The 23,166-nt window shown below is 44.8% G+C and overlaps 1 protein-coding gene across 1 annotated transcript; it reads right to left on the bottom strand.

Moving 5' to 3' along the window:
* Positions 1–7,575: 7,575 nt before the first annotated feature.
* On the bottom strand, positions 7,576–22,617 carry SEC22B (SEC22 homolog B, vesicle trafficking protein). The gene is made up of 5 exons (XM_054036793.1): positions 22,426–22,617; positions 19,722–19,831; positions 11,756–11,916; positions 10,720–10,866; positions 7,576–9,602 (listed from the first exon to the last, which is right to left on the bottom strand). Exons 1-5 carry the CDS (start codon positions 22,498–22,500, stop codon positions 9,448–9,450), a joined length of 648 nt encoding a protein of 215 aa, XP_053892768.1. The 5' UTR covers positions 22,501–22,617; the 3' UTR covers positions 7,576–9,447.
* Between the last annotated feature and the right edge of the window lie 549 nt (positions 22,618–23,166).

The following is a 23,166-nucleotide window of genomic DNA, read 5'->3' as shown; positions in this document are numbered from 1 at the left end:
CCACCTACCCTACAGCAAACCAGGGAATTTAGAAATTAGATCTACCCTCCCCCTACAATTGGCCATTCTCCCCAATTTTGCTAACAGATTTGGGGTCAGGAAGGAATTTCTCCCCAGATCACATTGGAAGGGACATTAGGGATTTTCCACCTTCCTCTGCAGCACAACTCATCTGCTAGGATCTGGGCATATCCCACCTAATCTATTCCCTGCCATGGCAGCGGCCTCAGGCATTGGAGCACCTGGGTGTCTCCTTTTCTCTGCCTGTGGCCACAACAGTTTAGTCTGTGGACTGAGATGCTTTGATTTAGCTGAAGTTGTTGGGCTCAATGCAGGGGTATTTTAGTGGAATTCTATGGCCTGTGTTATGCAGGTCATACCTGACGATTGAATGGTCCATTTTGGCCTAAACTCCATGATACCTTCTCTCTTGCTTTTCCTTGTGCCTGGCAGAGGCTACTGCTGGGCACTTACCAAATGGTCTCCCTCAGAAAGCACCCAGAGACACAGTTGTGCATAGGATCCTCCAGCTCCAGAGCACATTTGAACCCAAAGCTCAGTGATCGCTATAGAGGATTCAGAACCTAAATTCTGCAGCAGCTTCAAGTACATCCCAAAATGGGGGCTGGTTTGATTGAATTATTCACTTTCATATTTAATGCAGTCAGCCCAACAGCCACCGCCTGTTGGATATTCAACTAACTTCTTTTTACACTCCTTCCCCCTTAACGTAGTCAGTGCACTGCAGGTTCTGTAATGACAGTGCACAGATGCATGGGGGAAAGGAGAAGCTACAGGATTTGGCAGCTGGGTTGGGGGCAGTTGGCACCCAGGAAAGAGTGGGAGGTGACTTGAGGTTCCAGAACAGCAGCTGGTCCAGAGGCCTGTTCTAAAATCAGAAGGAGTTATACTTCTTACCATAAACTGTAGTGCTGATGAGGTTTGTAAAACCCATCAATGCACTATGTCTACAACTGCAGGACAACTTTTTGAGATGGCAGGGGATCAATATCTTTTGCTGATGTGTTAACAAACCACCCCTTGTCACTCATCCCCATCACAGCTCTTCTAAATGGGGTATGCAAAGCGGGGCAACTAGGGGACACAATGACTTTTGCGGTTGGCATGAGCTTCCACTTCCTCATCTTTGCTTTCGGTTCAGTTCTTTCCTGTTTCAGTGCGAGCAGCTGTCTGAACCAAAACCTCAGCCTGTACAGCTTTGCAGAGAAAGTGCATGACAGTAGGCCACCCTCTGCTTCTGTGTTGGAAGGCCAAACAAAGATGGCAATGTGATGGGAGGGTTGTGGTTGGGGTGGTTGAGCAGCTAGTTTGACCTAAACATAAAAGTGGTGAAATGGAAAGGAAAACGTGGATGGTGGCTGAAGGCTGGGAGAAGAACATATACCTGGATTAAGAAGTCCCAGGACTTCTTGAGCTGGTGGTGGTGGTAGTGATTGGCAGGGGCCATCACTGATAGGATGCTTCTGGCACGGCTGGGGACACTAAAAGCAGCAGAGGAGGGATTAACTGGTTCACAGTAGAATGCTGCCACTGCTTTTGTGGAACATTTTGTAGTAAGTGCTGTCATACAGGACTCTTGGAAGGTCAGCACATCAAAGAGGGCCTGCCAGATCTATGGAACAGCACTGGCAGAGGTATTTCACCTGGCTTTGCTGATACACAAAGAAAAACTGCTGTTACTCGGATGGTGTTCAAAATCTCAGTCAATGGACATGGAAGAATCCAGTGGGAAGGAACAAAAAGCAAGACTGGAAAAATCATTAAATGAGAAATTTAATCACAAAGGCAGAGAAAGGAGCTGCAACTGAAGGCTGATGCAAGAGGCAAAAACACTGAATGTCTACAGTATCGATATTACAAAAGCACTAGTCTAAGAAATGCATGACAGGAAAGGTGATGCTGAGATAATACAGGAAGAGACTCACTAAGGGGACTATTTTTCTGCCAAGATCTATTTTAGGTGTTTCCTGTAATCCAAAGGTATTCGGGGAAAACCCCTAAGAATATATGCTCTAAACAGAAGTAGTATTAGCATCTAGCTAACTGCTGGAACTGAAAACATATGGGTGTATTTCTAGTGGGGACCTGCAGGGATTGGTTCTTAGCCCAATATTTAATTTTTTCAATGATCTGGAAGAAAACCAAGTATTGCTGATAAAGTTTGCATGTTGTCAGATTGGTGAGGTGCTAAACAAGGAGGGAAAGTGGCTGATACAGAGCCAGCTGAATTACTTGGTACACTGGGCACAGTCAAACAACATGCATCTTAATTAGGGATGTAAAGCAATTAAAAAATTAATTGGGATTAATTGCACGATTAAACAATAGAATACCATTTATTTAAATATTTTTGGATGTTCTCTACATTTTCAAATATATTGATTTAAATTACAACACAGAATACAAAGTGTACAGTGCTCACTTCATGCTTCAACCACCATTCCAGAGGACATGCGTCCATGCTGATAACAGGTTCTGCTCGATAACCATCCAAAGCAGTGCAGACCGACATGTTTATTTTCATCATCTGAGTCAGATGCCACCAGCAGAAGGTTGATTTTCTTTTTTGGTGGTTCGGGTTCTGTAGTTTCTGCATTGCAGTGTTGCTCTTTTAAGACTTCTGAAAGCATGCTCTATATCTTGTCTCTCTCTGATTTTGGAAGGCACTTCAAATTCTTAAACCTTGGGTCGAGCGCTGTACCTATCTTTAGAAATCTCACATTGGTACCTACTTTGTGTTTTGTCAAATCTGCAGTGAAAGTGTTCTTAAAACAAACAACATGTGCTGGGTCATCATCCGAGACTACTGTAACATGAAATATGTCAGAATACGGGTTATTTAAAAAAAACAAACCCTCCCCAAGGAGTTCAGTCACAAATTTCATTAATGCATTATTTTTTTAACAAGCATCATCAGCATGCCCTCTGGAATGGTGGCTGAAGCATGAAGGGGCATATGAATGTTTAGCATAATTAGCACATAAATATCTTGCAATGCCGGCTACAAAAGTGCCATAAGAACTCCTATTCTCACTTTCAGGTGACGTAAATAAGAAGCGGGTAGCATTATCTCCAATAAATGTAAATAAACTTGTTTGTCTTGGTGATTGGCTAAACAAGAAGTAGGACTTAGTGGACCTGTAAACTATAAAGTTTTACATTGTTTTGTTTTCGAGTGCAGTTATGTAACAAAAAAAATTCTACATTTGTATGTTGCACTTCCATGATAAAGAGATTACACTACAGGATTTGTATGAGGTGAACTGAAAAATACTATTTATTTTGTTTGCCATCGGTGCAAATATTTGTAATCAAAAATATATAGTGAGCACTTCAACTTTGTATGCTGTGTTGTAACTGAAATAGATATATTTGAAAATGTAAAAAAAAATCCAAAAATAAATTTCAATTGGTATCTATTGTTTAATAGTGCGCTTAAAACTGCGATCAATTTTTTTGAGTTAATCGCGTGAGTTAACTGCGATTAATCGACAGCCTTAATCTTAATACACCAAAATGCAAGCTCATACATTCAGGAACAAAGAGCACAGTATCTACTTACAAGATGAGGGACTGCATTCTGGAAAGCAGTAACTGGAAAGGATTTAGGGGTCACAGTGGGCAAACAAGTCATCATAAGCTCCCCAGGTGATACTGTGGCAAGAAGGGTTATCACAATCCTGGGATATATAAACAGGGCAACGTCAAGGTATTACTTCTGCATATGGCTATGGTGAGACCATTATTGGAACCCTATGTTGAGGTCTGGGGTCAACACTTAGAAACAATGTTGAAAAAATTGGAAGAAGGTTCAGAGCAGAGCTACAAGAATGACTCATGGTCTAGGAAATGTGTGTTAAAGTCAAGACTAAAGGAGATCTGCTTAGCTGATCAAAGACAAGAGGCCATTTGATCATGGTCTAAGTACACACCTGGGGAGAAGATCTGATACTAGAGCAGGACTCTCATCTAACAAAAGAGACTACAGCTCAGGATATTGGTAAATGAAACTTACAAATTATACAGTAGATGGAAGCCTCTTAGCTAGTACAGGAGTCCCTCCTTAAGTGTGATCAGCTACTTCCCTGTGCCCCCTGAAACCTACAGTGTGTGCCAGGAGTAACTTCCTTCCCAAGAGAGATGGTAATGGAAGGGGAACTTCTAATTCCAGTGAAGTGAAAGCACAATTGGTGTCCTTTGCTGTGACAGCACTGCCCCCTGCTGGAAATAAGGCATAATTTTTTAATAGGTGAGGATAACTCACCATTGGAACAGTTTGTCGTGGTGGATTCTCCATTACTGGCAGTTTTAAAATCAAGATTGGATGTTTTTTAAAGATCTGCTCTAGCTCAAAAGAAGTTGTTCTGGGGAGGTCCTGTAGCCTGTGTTTTACAGGAGATGATCACAAGGGTCCCTTCTGACCTTGGAATCCAGACAGGGCATTTCCCCCACCCATTACATATAAGCACTGAGCTTTGTGTATGATGCAGACAAACAATCATTAAATAAGCTATAATGCAGCACAGTCCCCAGGCAAGAGGTGAACAAAGGATTTTGGAGGAGACAAGAGGAGCTCATTCTGGCATCCTCTAGCTTGCATAGTAGCTTCCATGCAAAGGTTGAGAAATGTGCCTCATACGCTCTGGCTTTACTACAGCAGGGCCTTGAGCTACCAAATCAGACACACTGTTTAGAAAAGAAAATAACCCCTGCCCTGCTTTGCCCCACTCCTCCCTCCCCTCCAATCCAGATTCTTGCATTGCCAAAGAAAGTTGGGGAGAGGCTTTGCAGACAGGATAGCAAAGCAGTTTAGTCTGGAATGACTGCATCTGAAATTTATCAAGTGTACTGACTTGCCAAATATTAAGGCAAATGTCAAAATGTTCTGTGTGTACCATGAAATGGGTCATAGGTTCCCCTAAGAAACTGATTAACTTTATCTGGCTTTACCACTGACAGGCATTTATTAAATGGATGAGCCTATTGCTGTTGTTCCTATGAATAAATTGTACGTGGGTCTTGGGAAGCTGGTAGCCCAGGTAATGTCTCAGTGACACACAGTGGCCAACTGACACGTAATCTTTGGAAGTTAAGATTGAGCAAGAAAAGTCTGGCCACAAGTTGCTAAAAATGGTATTTTCTGCATTGAGACATACTAAAGTAAGCTCAAAGTCTGAGTCTCCTCCTCTTTTGGCTGACTCTGTGTATATGGGATGTGATGGAATTTGAGTTAGATTCTTATCAAACAAAACTGAACCTGTAAAGCAGTATGGCTTCCCTCCTTAAACTAAACAGCAGAATACCCTAATGCTCTGTGGGAGGAGAGAGAAATGGACAGAATATAACAAACTAAACTCTGTTCAAAATACTGAATGAAGATGAGTAAAGACCTTGGGTGGGTCAGTTTACACCGCAATTAAACAGCCCTTTAGCCCACGTCCCACAAGCCTGAGTCAGCTGGCACTGGCCAGCCGTGGGTGTCTAATTGGAGCGTAGACAAAGCCTGAGAGACAGACCCCTCTCCGCCCCCCAACAGAAAAAGACTGCAACTAGTTAGTTAAGAGAAGAAACTAATAAGAGGAACTAAGATACAGGTATAAAAAAAAGTGAGCGGCATAGAGAAAGTAAGTGAGGGTCTCCTATTGACCCTCTTAGCAAAGAGCACGGGGACCATGGGAGTAAAAGGAATGTCTTACCTTGGGAGCATGGCCATTGTTTCTACTTCCCTCACTGATCAGTTGGTTTAATCTCTCAAACATTCTCCAGGTCTTTTCCCCTTTCTGCAGTGACAGTTGGGCCCTCTGATGGTTTTTCGAGAAAGGGGAGCTCCCATCTCTGGCCCAAGCTAATGAAGCAGGCATCTGATCTGGCCCTAAACTCCCTCTTTTTTTTGCTCAGGCTACAACCTTCGCTTCTCTCTATGAATATGTCTTTGCTACAAGCACTACAGTGGCACAGCTATGCTGCTGTAGTATAGATACTAAAGCAACAGAAGGGTTTTTTCCCCATTGCTGTAGTAAATCCACCTTTGACAGGGGGTAGGAAGATTAACAAAAGAATTCTTCCATCAATTTAGCTGCATCTGCCATGGGGATTAGGTTGACCTAACTACATCACAGAGGCCATGACATTTTTCACAGCCCTGAGCAATGTCGCTAAATTGGCCTAAATTTTAGTTGTAAACCAGACCTGAGATGTCTCCATCTCTGGATCTCTACCCAGACTATACCCTCTCCTCAGGGTACTTCAGGAAAACCTGGTGCCAGGCTCCATTTCTGGCTACTTGAAGGTTCTGTGATGATGCCCAAGTGACCCTCTCTGACTGGTTGCTGTTTAGGCCTCTTCCCAGCCTTTGACTGGAGAGCCAAAGCTCCCCACCACCTTGCTGTCTCCTGCTCTGAGATAAGGGAGCTGCTTCCATACTGCCCATCCTCCCAGCACTTCTTGATGTGAGGCCTACAACTCCCAGAATGCCTCTATTTTGGACTGAAGGCAGGGCAGTGTTGGACCTGCAGTCCATCTCATGGGACATATAATCAAGTCGAAGGCAGCCAATTTAAAACAATGCACAATTAGCATTTGGAATGCATTGCATTAGGTTATTAATGTCAAAATTTTAGGATTAAAAAAATTGGGAATGTTTAATGAGAACATGTAGAGTTCAGTTGACCAGGATCACAAAATTAGAAAGGACAAACACTCAGGCTTCATAGTATAAACTTACTGACAACTGCCGGGGGAAGGCGAAACCTTTCCCCCTTGTGGTTGTAGATTATTCCACAACCATCAACTTCAGGGTTTCCTGTAACTTCCCCTGCAGCATGTGGCACTGATCCCTCCCAGACAGGACACTGGTCTGAGGCACTGTCACATAGGGTGACCAGATGTCCCAATTTTATAGGGACAGTCCCGATTTTTGGGTCTTTTTCTTATATAGGTTCCTATTACCCTACCACCCCATCCCGATTTTTCACATTTACTGTCTGGTCACCCTAATGTCACACTACAGGGTACTCTAGCTGCATCCTGTTTTTAAGATCTTCTGCACCTTGGAAAGGGCTAGGAACAATATTTTTAAAATAAAACACATTCTGAGTACAGCAAGAGATTGATTCTTCAGCAAATTCAAAGCCATGGAACGCATAGTGCACTGACTAGCTTGCTGTATTAATTAAGACTTACTTCTCAGTGCCGAGACCTACCTAAGCTGCAAACTGCTACACAAAATAGCTGCAGCTGCATACATTACTCTCCACATGCATTTATGGCCTTGGGCCCACCTGTAATAGGTAACATTATAAGTTTTCCCGCTAGGGGCTAGAAAAGGACAATGACATTTGCCAAACTCTACCCAACCTACAGGCGAAAAATTGAGCCCAGCCCCAGTTAAAGGACATGTTCCACCCTAGGTACAAGCCTACTCCATTAATACAGCATTTACCAAGTGGCCTCTGCCCAGTTCTACCCCAGGACAAATTGGACCATGAGAAGGAAGGAGAGGGTGTTTTAGGAAAAAACTGTACATATAGACAGGAAACTCCACACTAAAGGAAATGAACTTTTGCAAGTGTTTATTTCACTGTGACACTGGGGCTACAGCAGGCAACTGCTCACTGAGCTGCCATTCACTGCAAGAGTTTTACTCCCTATAGGTCATTACAAAATCTAGATGTAGTGTCTGCTCACCTCTCAATACCTAAGTTACACACAGACCTAGATCACTTGTACATTCATCTGTCAGGGACACAACTTTTAAGAATTTAAAAGTACAGCTCTCTACAAATAAACAAATGGAAACATCATGCAAAAATCAGAAGATGAGACTGACAGATCAGGTTTGCAAGTAGATCAGCAGACAAATTTTAGCTGCCTATTTGCCTGCCCACAGGAGGAGGAGAGGGGAGTCACTCAGGCTTCTTTTCGCTCCTATGCCCTACTTTACTGCAGGAGACCATCTTGGTTACAGCTTACACTTTCAGAGTTGCAGCAGATTAAGTGTTTTCTGAAGGTGCTGAGGAACTTTGAATTTCTCCTTCTGTTCTATGAGAGTGTTCACTTGCTAGATAATGACAGAAACAGACACCTTACTGTGGAAAAGGTGGGGGATGCCTGTACAGAGCTTTGATTTAAAAAACTAAAGCCTAATAGGCAAGACAAAGTTTCTAGCACTTGGACCAAAAAATAAATATATATATATATATATATAAAAAATCACATCATGATGGAACTATTTACATTGTCTAGTGAGAAACAAGTTAAGAAATTAAATGCTGTAGCCACGCAATATGAATTTCTCTTCAGCTACAGTTAGATCTTGCCAAAAGAAGTGGAGAGAGGGTGACCATAGGGAGAACAGGACATTAACAAGGGATCGTAGTTTTTAAAACTCTGTATTATTCTCTATCACCAAACTCACAGAAACTTGAAACGGAAATATTTCTTTAAAGAAATGTTCTACTTTTTCTTCATCACACACACACTGGGCTGTTTTTGTAGAGTAGTTTGCAAGTGCTGGAATGCTAGCGGTAGTGATACACTTGTTTGAGGAATAAAGAATGTTTACAGAGGGGAAAGAAATAATGCAATGGTTCTGGAGATAGATAGATGGCAGGAAAACAGAGATGAAATTGTTTGCATTGTGCCTGGGCCAGTGGCTTTTTAATTACACAAACAGACTGTTCTGAGTCACGTTAAAACAAGCTCTTATACACAACTGCCAGGAAAGTGAGATTTACAAACTAGTAGTTTAATTTTGTAGGAGTCAGTGATCGTGGCCTTTCACTGTCTCGCCTAAGACTAAATATAATGTAATTTTAAGGCATAATTTAATATCCATTTATTCCTAAAGCAACTGAAAATTTAACAAGCAAAGATGTCAGACAATGAAAACCCAACAATAGCTAATTTGACAAGGGTGAAAGCCATTACATATGTACAGTGCAGAATCAGTCTTCAAACAAGGGAGTCTTGTTTTAAAAAAGCAAATGCAGACCCAGATTCTAGAAAAGCAAACATTGCTGACACAAGGAATGTTCATTAGAGTCCATTTCCCACTAGAGCTACTTTTTAAAAGGGAGGAAGAAGTGACTATTGCCAGTACCACCCGATTAGGATAAACTTCACTGATTAACTGCTCCAGGACACATCAAACAGCACTGTTAATAAGTTTAGTACACTGGGAGGCCACACTCTACAGAGTCCCTAGTGTTTAGTGCCTCAGAGGAAAAGCCTCTAGTCCACCAAGAAGACTTTATACCTATGATTAAGATTCACTAAGCAGTGTAGTACTCAGGTATCATTTTCAGGACACACCCTTAAAGGTGACAGTCCTGTGTGGATTCTAATGCACATCCCTGTGAACAAAGTGTGCTGCACACATACACCTGCCATGCTACAGGCTCTCCCTCTCCAGTGACTGCCAACATCTCACAGCCACCAGAACCTCACATAGACTATTAACATGATAAAAAACACAGCTACAGCTGCCAGTTTGGCATAGGTGGAACGCATGTTAAGATACTTTGCATCTTGACGGTACTTCTTAGACAAACTGGACAAGTTGTTGGCCTTGGAATCCAAAGCTGTTAAGGAAGAGAAAATGGAAGCAGATTAATTGCAGGATTAACAGTAACAAGACACTCCCACTGTATTGTGTTCATAGATAATTGCAGCTGCTCTATCGGAGCTTTATCTGATTTATTGTGCATCCTCCATTCCTCATGTTCTGAAGGATTCCTACATTAAGCTTGTTAGCCAAGCCAAAACACAATGCAATATAAACTGTTTACCTCCCCAAACAGAAGAGTCAACAGTAACTTCACCAGCACCTTCAAAACACTAGCACATATCACTCCTGTCCTTGACACACACCACCAACATTCATCTTCACAGGACAGGAACAGCCCCAAGCCCACAAGGGGCTTTGGCTCCTCCCAAAGTAGGGTTACAAATTGCCAGATGGTTTATGATTAAGGCTGCTATTCTTTCACAGAGGACACGGAAGTCACAGATTCCATGACTTTCTGCAATCTCCATGCCTTCTGCAGCGGCTGGTGTGGCTGACTTCAGGGCCGCCTGCAGCCAGCTGCACCTGCCGCTGCTGGAGTGACCCGGGGCCAGCTGTTCTGGTTGTCCCTGGGGCCAGCCACACCGCCTGCTGCTCGGGAGGCCCCAGGCAGCTGGCTCTGGGGACCGCTAGAACAGTGGCCAGTGTGGCTGGCTCCGGGGACCGCCAGAACAGCAGCGGTCCTGGGGGTGCCCTGGGGACCGCCCGAACAGCAGCGGTCCTGAGGGAGCTGGAGCAGCAGCCCCAGGGGTGCCCGGAGGCCGTCCGGTGAGCAGTCCCCAGGAGCAGCAGCCGGGGGTAGCCAACCCCCAGCACTCGAGCAGGGCCCGAAGCAGTAATAGAGGTTTAGTCAGGTATTTTTGGTAAAAGCCATGGACAGGTCACGGGCCGCGAATTTTTATTTATTGCCTGTGACCTATCCATGACTTTTATACCCCATACTAAATCTTAGCCTTATTTATGATGTAGATCAGACAAATGAAAATGCACTTTCAGCCAGACATACACACTACAAGGCAATCTTGATTCAGGAGGCCCTCTTTGCCACCCAGTCTCAGAATCCTTCCCTCAGCCATCTCCCGCCTGCCAGCCTCAGAGAGAGGAAGGAGTTTCAAAAGCTGAACTCCGTGTACCTGACAGCGCCTCTCCTCGCTGTAAGACTTCTTCAATGTTGGCCACCATGATTCTCTGCACATCCTGTAACTCTGTATTGATGGAGCCTAAGTTCCTTCTTGCCCGGCTGTCAATGTAGAGTTTTTTGGTTTTCTGGATGTAAGTGTCTGGAACAAAAGGTGGTTGTCAACATGGAAAACTTTTCCTCCCAGCACTTCCTGCCTGACGTGCCAAGAACATCCCTCGAGCCAGCCTCCACCTCTTCCCCCCAAAACTGCACCCACCACCACACCTCTTACCCCGCTCTGAGTAGATCCCAACCACCTGACCTCATGACAGCATAGCCCAAGGGAAATTTAACAACCCTTTCCTCCTCTGACAGACACAAGGAACACTGATGACTTGTTTTACAGCACGTTGCATCCTGCGTGCCTTCACCAGGAACAAAGCTGTTGACAGGATGGATGTCCTTTGGACTTACAAGAACAGGCCACCCAAAAGTGGACATGTACATCTAAAGCCAATCAGCTCAGGTTTCCTCAATGCTTAATGAGAGTTGGCTCCACCATGCTTCACATCCACTTCCCACACCTCTCCAATGCTGCCATAAAAGTACAGCTGAGGGCTGTTTTGGAAGTCCCTACATTGCCCATGTGACCTCAAGTGAGAGGAAGTTTGCTAGTTTGCTTCCCACCTTTTAACACAATCAGGGGAGAACCACTGCCAGGGAGTAACAATATGGCTGCCCACGGAGCATGAGCATCCAGAGCTGTCTTTTTCTGGGCTACCCCAGTGCAGAGCACTGCAGAGAGAGTGAGCAAGGTGCACACGAATGCTAACAAGAAAAAGCCAAGACTTAAAAGCGGAAAGTTGGATTGTAGAAAATTTGCCATTTCCCCTACCATTTCTCCATTCACATACCTGGCATGCCTGGCTCAGAGAGAGCACCAGATTTCTCCACTGTCAGTGGTAAGTTCCATGGCCTGAGCTGGGAGAGGCTAATGTGGCCAAACAAACAGGATGTTTATTAATTAGTCTCAAGGGGAAGGACCTCACCGAACTCAATGAAGGAATAAGGCCTGGAGACCGTCGGCACCTTCTTTCCATGCTGTTCATCAAACTCGGAATGCAAATCCTCCAGATATGCAAAGGCCAGCTTCTTGGGGAAGGTGGCCTCACACAACACCAGGTAACACACCCCTTTCTCAATAACGTAGCTAGAAGAGAACAAACCGGACAAATTTTAACCATGCCCCTGTAAGACACCACTTTTTCCTTTCTCATATTTCCTTCTCTATGGCGGAGTATCCCAGCCTTTGGGTTTATTATTATACTACACACAAAAGCATACCAGGCATCGCACAGCAGGCTTCATATGTGTCTCCCCAATATTGGGATACCTTGTCATTGCACTAACCCTTTCCTTTCCTCTGCAAATATCATAATCTCCATCTACTCACCCTCCTAGGAGAATTTATATGAGACATCATCTTGGATGACTGGCTGGAATGCAGAATCCTAGGGCCTAACCCTGCAAGATGATGAGAGCACGCAATGCTTGGCAGGTAGGAGCCCTTAATGAGGAGTGGGGAATGACTCCTTTCAGCAAGCTCATCTTACCAGGACATTGTAAAGCATTTTTATTTGGACTTCATAGCCACAAAGGCAGCTTAGTTGGCACAAACCAGCATACTATAGTCTAGCTCTAGCATCCCCTGCTAAGATGAACTGTTTGTTTGGGATGGATATTGTAGTGTAAGTTTCAGGTTCTCGGTGCATTGCTCAGGACAGAGTTATTCTACTGCAAGTATCATGACTGAATTTCCACAGTTTTACACATTAGACTTAAAATGAAGCCTTTCTGAATACCTTAGTTTTTCTTTTCTTTTCCCTAACTGCAGTGTTATTGAGGCTTCAGATCCTGGGTTCAATCCCTGCCAAAGGCTTTTAACTTCATTTTAACAAAGTTTTGCCTGAGAATTTCCTTAGTGTTTTTGTTTGTTGTTTTAAAAAGTCCTGACATTGGACTTAGCAGAATAAGGGACATTCCCCTCTTCCTACTGACGTTCTGTCATCTGAAGGAGGCAGGCCCCACACTCCCATGCCCTTTCTGGTAACAAAATGGCAGATTAAATTCACATTGGTAAGTGCAAAGTAATGCACACTGGAAAAAATAATCCCAAATGTTGGGTTCTAAATTAGCTGTTATCACTCAAGGAAGATCTTGGCATCACCCTGGACTTCAGCTTAATGTGCAGCAGTGGTAAAAAGCTTAACAGTATCTTAAAAACTATTAGGAAAGGGAAAGAAAATAAATCAGATATTATCATAATCCCACTATATAAATCCACGGTAAATCCACACCTTGAATACTATGTCCAGTTCTGGTCACCCTATCTCAAAAAGGATGTAGTGGAACTGGAAAAGGTACAGAAAAGGGCAACAAAGATGATCAAGGGTAGGGAATGGCTTCAGTATGAGGAGAGACTAAAAAAGATTAGAAAAGAGACGACTAAGGGGGGATATGACAGAGGTCTATAAAATGAACAGCATGGAGAAAGTGAGCGCAGAAAAGTGTTATTTAGCCTTTCCCATAACATAAAAACCAAGGCTCAGGTGATTAAGTTAACAGGGAGCAGGTTTTATATAAACAAGAGAAAGTACTTTTTCACATGACACACAACTGACCTGCGGCACTCATTGACACAGGTATTATGATGGCCAAAAGTATAACTCAGTTAAAAAAAAGAACTGAATAAGTCCATCAATGGCTATTAGCCAAAACAGTCAGGAAGGCAAACGCAAACACAGGGCGACCCTAACCTCTGACTACAAAAAGCCAGGAGTGAAAGATGGGGTGGATCACTCCATAATTGCCCTGTTCTGTATACTCCCCCTCAAGCTTTGGTACAGACCATTGTTGGAGCCAGGATACTGACCAAAATGCACCATGGTCTGACCCAGTAGGGCAGCTCCATAATGTATGTGGGAGAGGTTATGTTGTACAGTGCACAGGAGCATCTTCTCCTGGAGGTCAGCAGGAAAGAGGGGTGGGTGGGATGGGGAAATAGGGAGAGAAGACTATTGTGGCATCTCCTACAGAGATTCAGAACTGTATCAATCCCCTGGCAATCATCAGATAGGTGGTCAGCCCTGCACAGCCTTAGGAGACTAGTTGGGGCATCCCAAACTCCACCCTAGATGAGTCTTAGACATGGGACTCCATTTCCCATACACAAAGCCTCACAGAGGCAAGCTGAGAAACAGAAATGCTGCTTGTCTGTGGGCCACTGGGACTTCAGGTTTTGTTATCTGACAAGAAAGTGTGATTGTGCCAATAATTTTCAGGCTGTGGCCTCATTCACATGTATGTTATGATGAAATATGGTAGCTGATGTGACTGCTTAATGGCACTTTGCTGCATTCCACTTGTTTTGTTTTTGACTAATGAGCCAGGGTTTAATCCCTCTCCCCTCACCCCCCAATCCCTTTTTTAGTGTCTAACTATCATTTGTTCTTGCAAGTTTAGTTTTGTCCTTACTTTAGTGTCAGTTTGAGTTCCCATGCCAGAATAGAGAATATGTATTTTATTTCTAATTCAAGAACAAATTTGATTGGATGAAGTCCACTGGATTTTGAGATTTAGATCTGAACATACAGAATAGCACTTAGCTACCCTTCCACTAACTAGTGCTGCCTGCTGTTGAATGCTAACCGTGATTATGTTTATTACCATGTTTGTTCCTCTTCCAGCCAGTAGTACAGCATACCAGAGAAGGCTGAAAGTCACCTACACTGGATGCAGATATAATTGAATGGCCCAAGTCATGGCATGCAACAAAGCACACGTGTGTGTTTGGGGGCTTGTTTTAATTTAAATAACTGTGGAAAACTCGTATTGTAGCACCACAGTGATACAAGACAATGAGGACATAGAGGTTATATTGTTATTGTTGGGACTAAGATAGGTTGCCTAGGGGTTCAAACCTTTCATTATGCATATGCACTATTGTGGATTTATTGGCATTAAAAGTAACTGGTAAGTCACCTTTTCTTTTCTCTTTACTTAACACCTATACGTAGTGATTTAGCACGCTGTTAATTTGTACATTGCCATAATGGGCCAATTATTTTCTCAATCACTAGGCCGCTGTGTGGAATGAAAGTTTTGAAACCATACAATAGCCTGGTAATTCTGGTATCCATATGTTCAACAGCAGCTTCAAGCATACAGATCTGATTTTTCCTCAGCTTAGCCTCTAGTGACCCAGAAATGTTTAAATCCTTCAAATTTGCCACATTCAAGAATTAATTTTTGGACAGTGAGGCCAGGATTATCTGTTTTTGTTGCACTCCCAACATGGCACTTCCTAGCTTTAGTAAAAAGCCTCAAACAACAATGGGGCTTGCCTTGAACAGCAAGAGTGTAGTCACCACTGTCCACCATGGAATAGAATATACTCACAAATTAGCTTCTTGATTTACCCTAAGAAAGCCCCTAACTTGTTCCACATCAGTCCATGACCCAGTTTCTACAGTATGTTCCAAAACAGTGCTAGCCAAACGATCATTTTTGATCCCTGTCTTCAGTGTTCTGGCCTGACTACCAACCAAACACACATACTGGATCCCTCCCAGCATAACCCACTGTTACCTCAAATCATTATCAAGAACTTGAGCAATCCATAATCTTTCAGGATTCGAAGAGCAAAATGTGAAAACATATTTCAAAACAAAACCTTTTAAGACAGGGATAATCTCCTATGAGGCACATACACCTCTACCTCGATATAACGCTGTCCTCAGGAGCCAAAAAATCTTATAGGTGAAACCGCTTTATATCGAACTTGCTTTAATCCACCGGAGTGCGCAGCCCCGCCCCCCTGGAGCACTGCTTTTTACAGCGTTATAGCTGAATTTGTGTTATATCAGGTCACGTTATATCGGGGTAGAGGTGTAACAGGAAGCTAGAGTTCAATATCTTCTCTTAACACGGTCTCCTGTCATGTGCACAGCCGCACCATCACACTTTAGGCCAGCCGGTTTTGATCTGAGCTCTCTTGCCTTGGTCTCCATGTTTCCCAAAGCTATTTTTACTCCTTTTGTGATATTAGCTGTTTCGGATTCCAAGTTTTCTATATCAGTAGAGAAAGCACACAGATTTCCAATGCCGCATAGCATTGCCACCCCAGATTAACCGTAATATAAATTTTCTCACGTAATGGCTTGATTTCTCAACTTTAACACTGCACTAACACTTTTTTGGTATAAATTTTAACACAGTATAAAATCATGTAATTAGCCCTTTTTGCAATGCATGTATGTAAGGGGACAGAGATACAGTTGGCCACCTTTAACTTTTTGCATTCTTGATTTCTGAATGTTTATCTGTGCAATCTTAATTAATATACTTTTAAAATTTAATTTCTTATTTTATATTTATTTTAAGAGAGAGGAAAAAAAAAAACCACTTCTTTAAGAGGCACCAGCTGGCAAAGGCCAAGGGTTGCCTTTTCATGAAACTAGTAATCTGTGCACTTAAAGATTTACAACACTAATCAGCCAAAGGTCAGCTAGTAACTAATTTCACAGCGGACTGCATAGGCACTTATCACCTGCATACCTATCAGTGTGTATACTCACATGCCATGATAACTGGGTTGGTTGTAAGGCTTTTTTACTTTAATCTCCAACATTAAAATGGCTGAAGAAAATTCTTCAAACTTGGTTTGGGGTCTCAGTGAGAGCCAAATTTTCTTCAAACTTTGTCAGTTTCGAGGCTATTCATATTAACACTTCAGCACATTTGGAGAAGTGCACATTCCACTTTGCTCCACGACATCTGTCATGGCATTTTTTACTCTGCACTACGTTATTTTCAAGCAGTTAGAACATCAACGTTTTTTTCCTCTGCCAAGCTAATGCACTAGCCACTAAATAGGACTATTTTAGGCCAAATCTCAAACACCATTTTTTTTATTCAGCATTATCAAAAGTTTCATTAGAATTTTTGTTTAAAACTAAAACTGATTTTCTTTTTCATCTGTGACTTTATGTCTCATCCTAAAAATTTGCACTCCTTAAAACAGGGGTCGGCAAACTGTTTGGGCCAAGGGCCACATCTGAGTGAGGAAATTGTATGCAGGGCCGGGGCAGGGGGTTGCGGTGTGGGAGGGAGTGCGGTGTACAAGAAGGGGCTCAGGGCAAGGGATTGGGTCAGAGGGGGCTCAGGGTGGGGGTTGGGGTGCAGGATGTGGCAGGGGGCTCAGGGCGGGGGTTGGGGTGCAGGGTGTACAAGGTGGCTCAGGGCAGGGAGTTAGAGTGCACAGGGGTGCAGGATGCACCAGGGAGTTCAGGGCAGGGAGTTGGGGTGCAGGAGGGGTGTGAGGAGCAGGCAGGGGCTTAGGGCAGGGAGTTAGGGAGCAGGAGGGGTTTGGGCTCTGGCCCAGCGCTGCTTACCTAAAGCAGCTCTGGGGTGGCAGCGGCGTGCACCGGGGTCAGGGCAGGCTCCCTGCATGCCTGCCCTGTCCCCAGCCTTGCGCCGCTCCAGGAAGCGCTGCGGCTCCTGTGGGAGGGCGGGGCAGATGGCTCCATGTGCTTTGCCCTTGCCGCGCCTCCAGGTACCTCCCCCGAAGCTCCAATTGGCCGCGGTTCCCCGTTCCCAGCCAATGGGAGCTGCAGGGGGTGGTGCCTGGAGGCAAGGGTAACGCATGTAGCCCCCCCACCCAAGGGCTGCAGGGGCGTGGTGCTGGCCGCTTCTGAGAGCGGCGTGGGGCCCACAGTGCCATAGAGGGCAATCCCGTGGGCCAGATCCAAAGCCCTGTGGGGCCAGATCCGGCCCGCGGGCCGTAGTTTGCCCACCCCTGCCTTAACAGCTGGCTGAAGAACTGCTTCAATGCTGACTCATAGGGCAAAGTGCTCCTCCCCTGCCTACTCACCCACAACACTTCCAACACCCCTCAACTGCACCTCTAAGATCTCCCAGAGAAATACTGAACTTGGCTGAATTTTCTTAGTTTAACAGCTCTAACTGTGACCAAAAACCAGATAGCCTTTTTTGATATAGTTAGAAGTTTGGTAAGCAGAGAGAACCATGGACACTACATAGCAAGAGCTTTACTATGATTTAGATATAATCTTCCCCAGGCATCTCAGTGGAAGTCAGAATGATGTTTGGATAATATTGTGGTATGGAAACAAATGACTGCAAACTGGGAAGAGGTATCAAGTAGCATCTTTGGGAACAGAAATTCTCAACACAAGAATTGCCTGACTGGATCAAACCAGTGGGCTACCTAGTCCAGCATCCTATTGCCAATAATAGCCAGCACCAGACTGCTTTAGAGAAAAGTGAAAAAATGTGAAAAAAACTGAAGTGATTATGAGTTAACCTTTAACCCATCTTGAGGAAAGTTGCCTCCTAAGCCCCAACTATTACAGACTGGCTGTGTGCCATGAGGGTGCTTCCAAACAAGAGTTTTTAACTCTAGATATTTTTACCTGTACAAATTTTTTAAACCTTGCTACTGTCTTGCCCTCAAATGAGATCCTGTGGCAATTAATTGCATTGAAAACAATTTCCTTTATCAGTTTTGACTTTGCCACCTTTTTGTTTACTTCGCTGTTCCCTTGTTTTTGTATTATGAGAGAAGGTGATTAGAGGTACCTCTACCTTCTCTATAACTTTCATCATTTTGTATACTTTTATGTCCCCTCTTATTAATCTCCTCTCTAAAGGTAGCCAGTCAAATGTTTTCAATCTTTAGTTTAGAACAGGGGTAGGCAACCTATGGCACATGTGCCGTAGGCAGCATGCGAGCTGATTTTCAGTGGCACTCACACTGCCCAGGTCCTGGCCACCAGTCCGGGGGCCTCTGCATATTAATTTAATTTTAAATGAAGCTTCTTAAAGATTTTAAAAACCTTATTTACTTTACATACAACAATAGTTTCATTATATATTATAGACTTATAGAAAGAGACCTTCTAAAAACATTAAAATGTATTACTGGCACGCAAAACGTCCTTAAATTAGAGTGAATAAATGAAGACTCGGCCCACCGCTTCTGAAAGGTTGCCAACCCCTGGTTTAGAACCTAGGAGGTTCCAATGTGCATAGCTTTGAATGTGTCAACATTTCACTTCAACTGGCACTGTGCTGCCTAGCTTGATTAAGTCCCTCTGAAGTACATCAGTCTTCTTAGGTCTTAACCTACATGATGTTGTGTCACCTGCAGATTTTGCCCGCTCGCTGCTTACCCGGAGCAAGTCTGCTAGAACTATGTTGTACATCAGTAAGATTTGCAGATGATCCTAACTTAGAAGGCTTTACAATGAAAGCAAAGGGCAAACATTATGGAAGGTTTTAGAGAGAGACAGCGAACTCAAAGGGATGAGCTAAATGCAGCTAAGACACTTTGGGTTATTAATACTAATCAATGCTTGCTGGAGAGCAGAAATGCTGAGGGGATTCAGGGAAATAATGAACAACAAATTAGATGAGCTCAGAGTGCAAGGCTGATACATGAAAGGATATACTATAGTGGAATGGAGAGAGAAGAGAATCTTGTATAGGAAGAATCAACTGTGGTAATGCTAACTTAAGTATAGGTCGGACTCCTCACTATTAAAAAAATATATTGATAAACCTCAGAGAATCCAAAGGACAACAGATGCTAGAATGATTTGTGGGCACAACCTGTAGAGAAAACATAAAGGGAACCAAATATATGCAGTCTACAGAAAAGAGAGCGGCTGAATACAAGAACTGGATAGGAATGCAGGAAGTCTAACAATGCTAGAGAAGAAAGAAATTTTAAAATGATTGAAAGGATATAAAAGGAAATAACACTCTCTCTGAGCACAGGTTTCCCATGGCTGGTGGGATGACTCTTACTCTTCTCTAATGGCCCAATTTCTAGTATACCTCCGACGTCTCCTGGAAGTACCTTTCAGTTTTCTATAGCTGTAGGTTGGGATACCTACATTTTCCATCTTAATCTCTACAGCATGTTTTACTTACTGGAAAGCCATGGATCCTGCTTCTAGGGTGCATCTGGTAGGCGACTGTTCATTCAACTTCCGGAAAAGCTGTTTAGCTTGGCTCTGATACTGCTGCAGGTCCCGACCTGACTGAGAAGGGAAAAAGTCTATTAGGCATGGTTCTACCATATGGCAAAATGAACTACAAACAATACAACCTCTTAAGGTATAGGCAGGCCCTTTCCCACAAGGAAACTAACATGATATCCATAGCTAACCTCAAACAGTTTTACCAGAATTGGATCTGAAGTCAATGAACACAGTCAAACCAAGTGGTAGGTGCTGGTAAATCTCAGGAATCTACCTCTGATGAATATCTCAGTCCCCATTTAGGAGGTCCCCTAGGGAGTTTTGTTTTGTTTTTTGTAGCATCTCTTGTGGAGGGTCTTGGTCCAGAGAAGGTGCGTCAGTCTCACTGCCCTGAGGGAGATGGGAAGAGTTCAAATGGTATGTCTATACTGCAGTGTCAGCCCCAGGTTTGAACTCAGGCTTAAGCCTACCCCACTCCCATCTGTCTACACACAAATTGTGCTAACTCAGGACTTGGACCCTGGGTCCCAGTACCCCACAGGTGAAGGGTCCAAGTCTGAGTCAAACTGGAACACAGGCTTCAAGCCCTATTACTTTGCAGTGTAGACACAGCCCTGCTAGACTTACGCTGTGCCAAAAATGTCCTACAATCCCACAGGCCAGCTTTCTTTGTCCTCTGGACAGTCAAGTTTTCCCACATGGCACCATGAACAAAGGGGTAGAGTAGACACATTTTGGGAGGGTGTTAAGAAGTCTGGGATAAGGGTGGTTGGACTCAGACCAGCATAATGTAGCATGGATGCTGGAGTCCCAAGCTGGGACCCAAGGTTCAACAATTCCTCGGGTTACAAATGAGTATAGATGGTCAAGCCTTGGTTAACAAATGCTGGGTCTGCTAATCAGGAGTGGCGCCAGGGTTTTTGCCGCCCTAGGTAGCAGTGCTCCTCCTCTGAGCATTTGGTGGCGGGGGGTCCTTCCGCTCCGTGTCTTCGGGGCACTTTGGTGGTGGGTCCCGGAGCGAGTGAGGCCTAGGGTCACCTAGTGGAAGCGCTGGCCCTGCTGCTAACTTGAGTTCTACTAACCTGGGCTTACACTGCAGTGAAGACATACTGCCAGGATCTCTCTCTCCAGAAGAATTAGCTTGCTTCCTCAAAAGTGTGCACGTATGTGAGAATCTCACTGATGGGTGGGTCTTGGCATCTTACACAGTTTTGATCTACTTTGGGATCTCAGTGCTGGAAGGCTCTCTAGGAACTTCACTGATACTGAGGAGACACATGGTCTCTCTCTCTTGGGAGTCTAGATGCTGGGGGGGGAAGGCGGGGTGCCTAGATCTTGGTGCCAAATCTAGTCTCCGCCTTTCTCAGGGGTTATAAATCTTAGTCTACACACCTACATCAGGCGGGGTGTGAAAAAAACACCCCCCTGACATCGCTATGCTGAACCAGCCCCCAGGACAGATGCAACTACGTTGATGGAAGAATTCTTCTGTCACATAAATATATCGTTTGGGGAGGTGACACTCCTACTCAACAGGAAAGACCTTCAATCAATGTAAGATGTGTCTGCTGTAGCCTATAAAATAGGTTAAATCAAAATTAGGCTTAGGTTTCAGTTAGCTTAAGTGTAGACAAGTATGGAAAATTAAAGCTGGTAGTTTAAAAAAAGCTAAAAATAAATTGAAAATAGTACAATAAAAAAAACTGAAGGTAACAAAGACATGACCCAAAGTTATGTTGTGGCTATGAATTGGTTATAACTGTTTTAGCAGAATTTTTAATAAAACATTTTAAAATTTAAAAATCACTTATTAAAATGATTGTATTAATAGTTTGAAAATAACATTCGTGCAAGTGTTAATTTAAATAATGTATAATGTAAACAGCCAATAAAAAGGTGGCAAAAATGTAAATCTGCTTATGGGTAGGTTTGATGTTAATGAGTATTATAATTGGTTATAACAGAAGTAGCCTTGCTGAATCGGAAAAGAGCTCCAACTAACATTAAAAAGGTACCATTAGGTTCCAGAATTATAAGGCTATACTTCACTCTGTTATCAGAGGTCTAATCACCCATTAATACACTATTTCATCTATTTCATGTCTTTCTCTCCGTCCCAGGGGGTGGGTGAGTCTAGTGTCCAACGGGGTCACAGTGCGAGAAGAACAGTGCCAAATGTCATCAACCTTGCATGAAACTCACGTTTGCCAAGCTCTACCACAGCCTTCTAAGGGCACACATCCAACCCACCTAGGGTCTGCTTTGTAAGCTCCACACAGCCTCTGAGTCCCCCCCCTAGGGCGGATCTCAATCTGAGCGGGGCTCTGGGCCAGGAAGAGAGGGTGAGCGTCTGGGGAAGGGCTCTGGCTCGGGAAGGAGGGCCTCTGAACAGGGAGAGAAGGGATATGGGGAGGATCTCGGGGGCTCTGGGCCGGGAAGGGGTGCTTGGGGGGCACTTCTGGGGCGAGAGAGGGGGGACCTGTCAGGAATGGGAGGAATCGGGGGGGGGGGGCTCTGGGCCGGGAGCGGGGGAATCGGGGGGAGGGTATCGGGAGCGGGGGGAAATTGGGGGGCTCTGGGCCGGGAGAGGGTGGGGCTTGTGGGGTCTCGGGGGCTCTGGGCCGGGAGAGGGGGGGGATGTCTCGGTCTCTCACCTGCTCATCCTCCTGCATGGAGGCGGCCAGGGGAAGCCCGTCCGCCACCCGCGCGATCATAGTCAGCAACACCATGTCTGCGCCGCTCCAACCCAGGAGCCGCTGCCGCTGCTCGGCCCCGCGCCCACCCTGCCTGCCAGCTGCCACCCTCCGACTGGCCTCTACTACTGAGGTGGCCGGAAACAGCCAGCGCAGCATCCGGGCTACGCCACTGGAACTGCCGGGTTATTTCCGGTCCGCTGCTGAACGCAACCCGACCGGCACCACCCACTTCCGGTGGGGGCGGCCCAGGGAGGGGGTGCCCGTGGGCCGTGAAGGGAGTGACTCTAGGGGATCAAATCCCGGAGGTCCGGGCGGGGCGGGGCGGGTGCTGGGCTGCGCTCCGCTCAGGAGCGGAGTAGGGCGAGGCGGTAAATGAGCTTAGGGCCAGGGGAGATGGGGCTTCCCAAGGCATCTCGTCCCCGCTCCCACTCCCCCGGGCGGTCTCGACTCGATGGGGATGTGGGCTAGGCCCCACACTCTGAGCAGGCCCGACCCCCGCGCTGGAGGCCGGGTTGCCAGGGCTCGGGCCTGGAGGGGCCAGAGGCGGACAAGTCTACCCCCTTCGCCTATCAAGTCTACCCCCTTCGCCTATCCCGCTGGAGAAAGCTGAGCCTTCCCGCTGCTGCCCTGGGCTTTACTGCCCGTTTGCGCAGTCATCCCATGTGGGGCTGACAAGTTTGTTGTCATGGCCTCTCAAAT

The sequence above is a fragment of the Malaclemys terrapin genome, chromosome 8 (genome assembly GCF_027887155.1).
Source record: "Malaclemys terrapin pileata isolate rMalTer1 chromosome 8, rMalTer1.hap1, whole genome shotgun sequence".
In the NCBI taxonomy this organism is placed as follows: Eukaryota; Metazoa; Chordata; order Testudines; family Emydidae; genus Malaclemys; species Malaclemys terrapin.
Note: the sequence above shows the minus strand (reverse complement) of the source record. Positions and strands in the feature narration are given on the sequence as shown.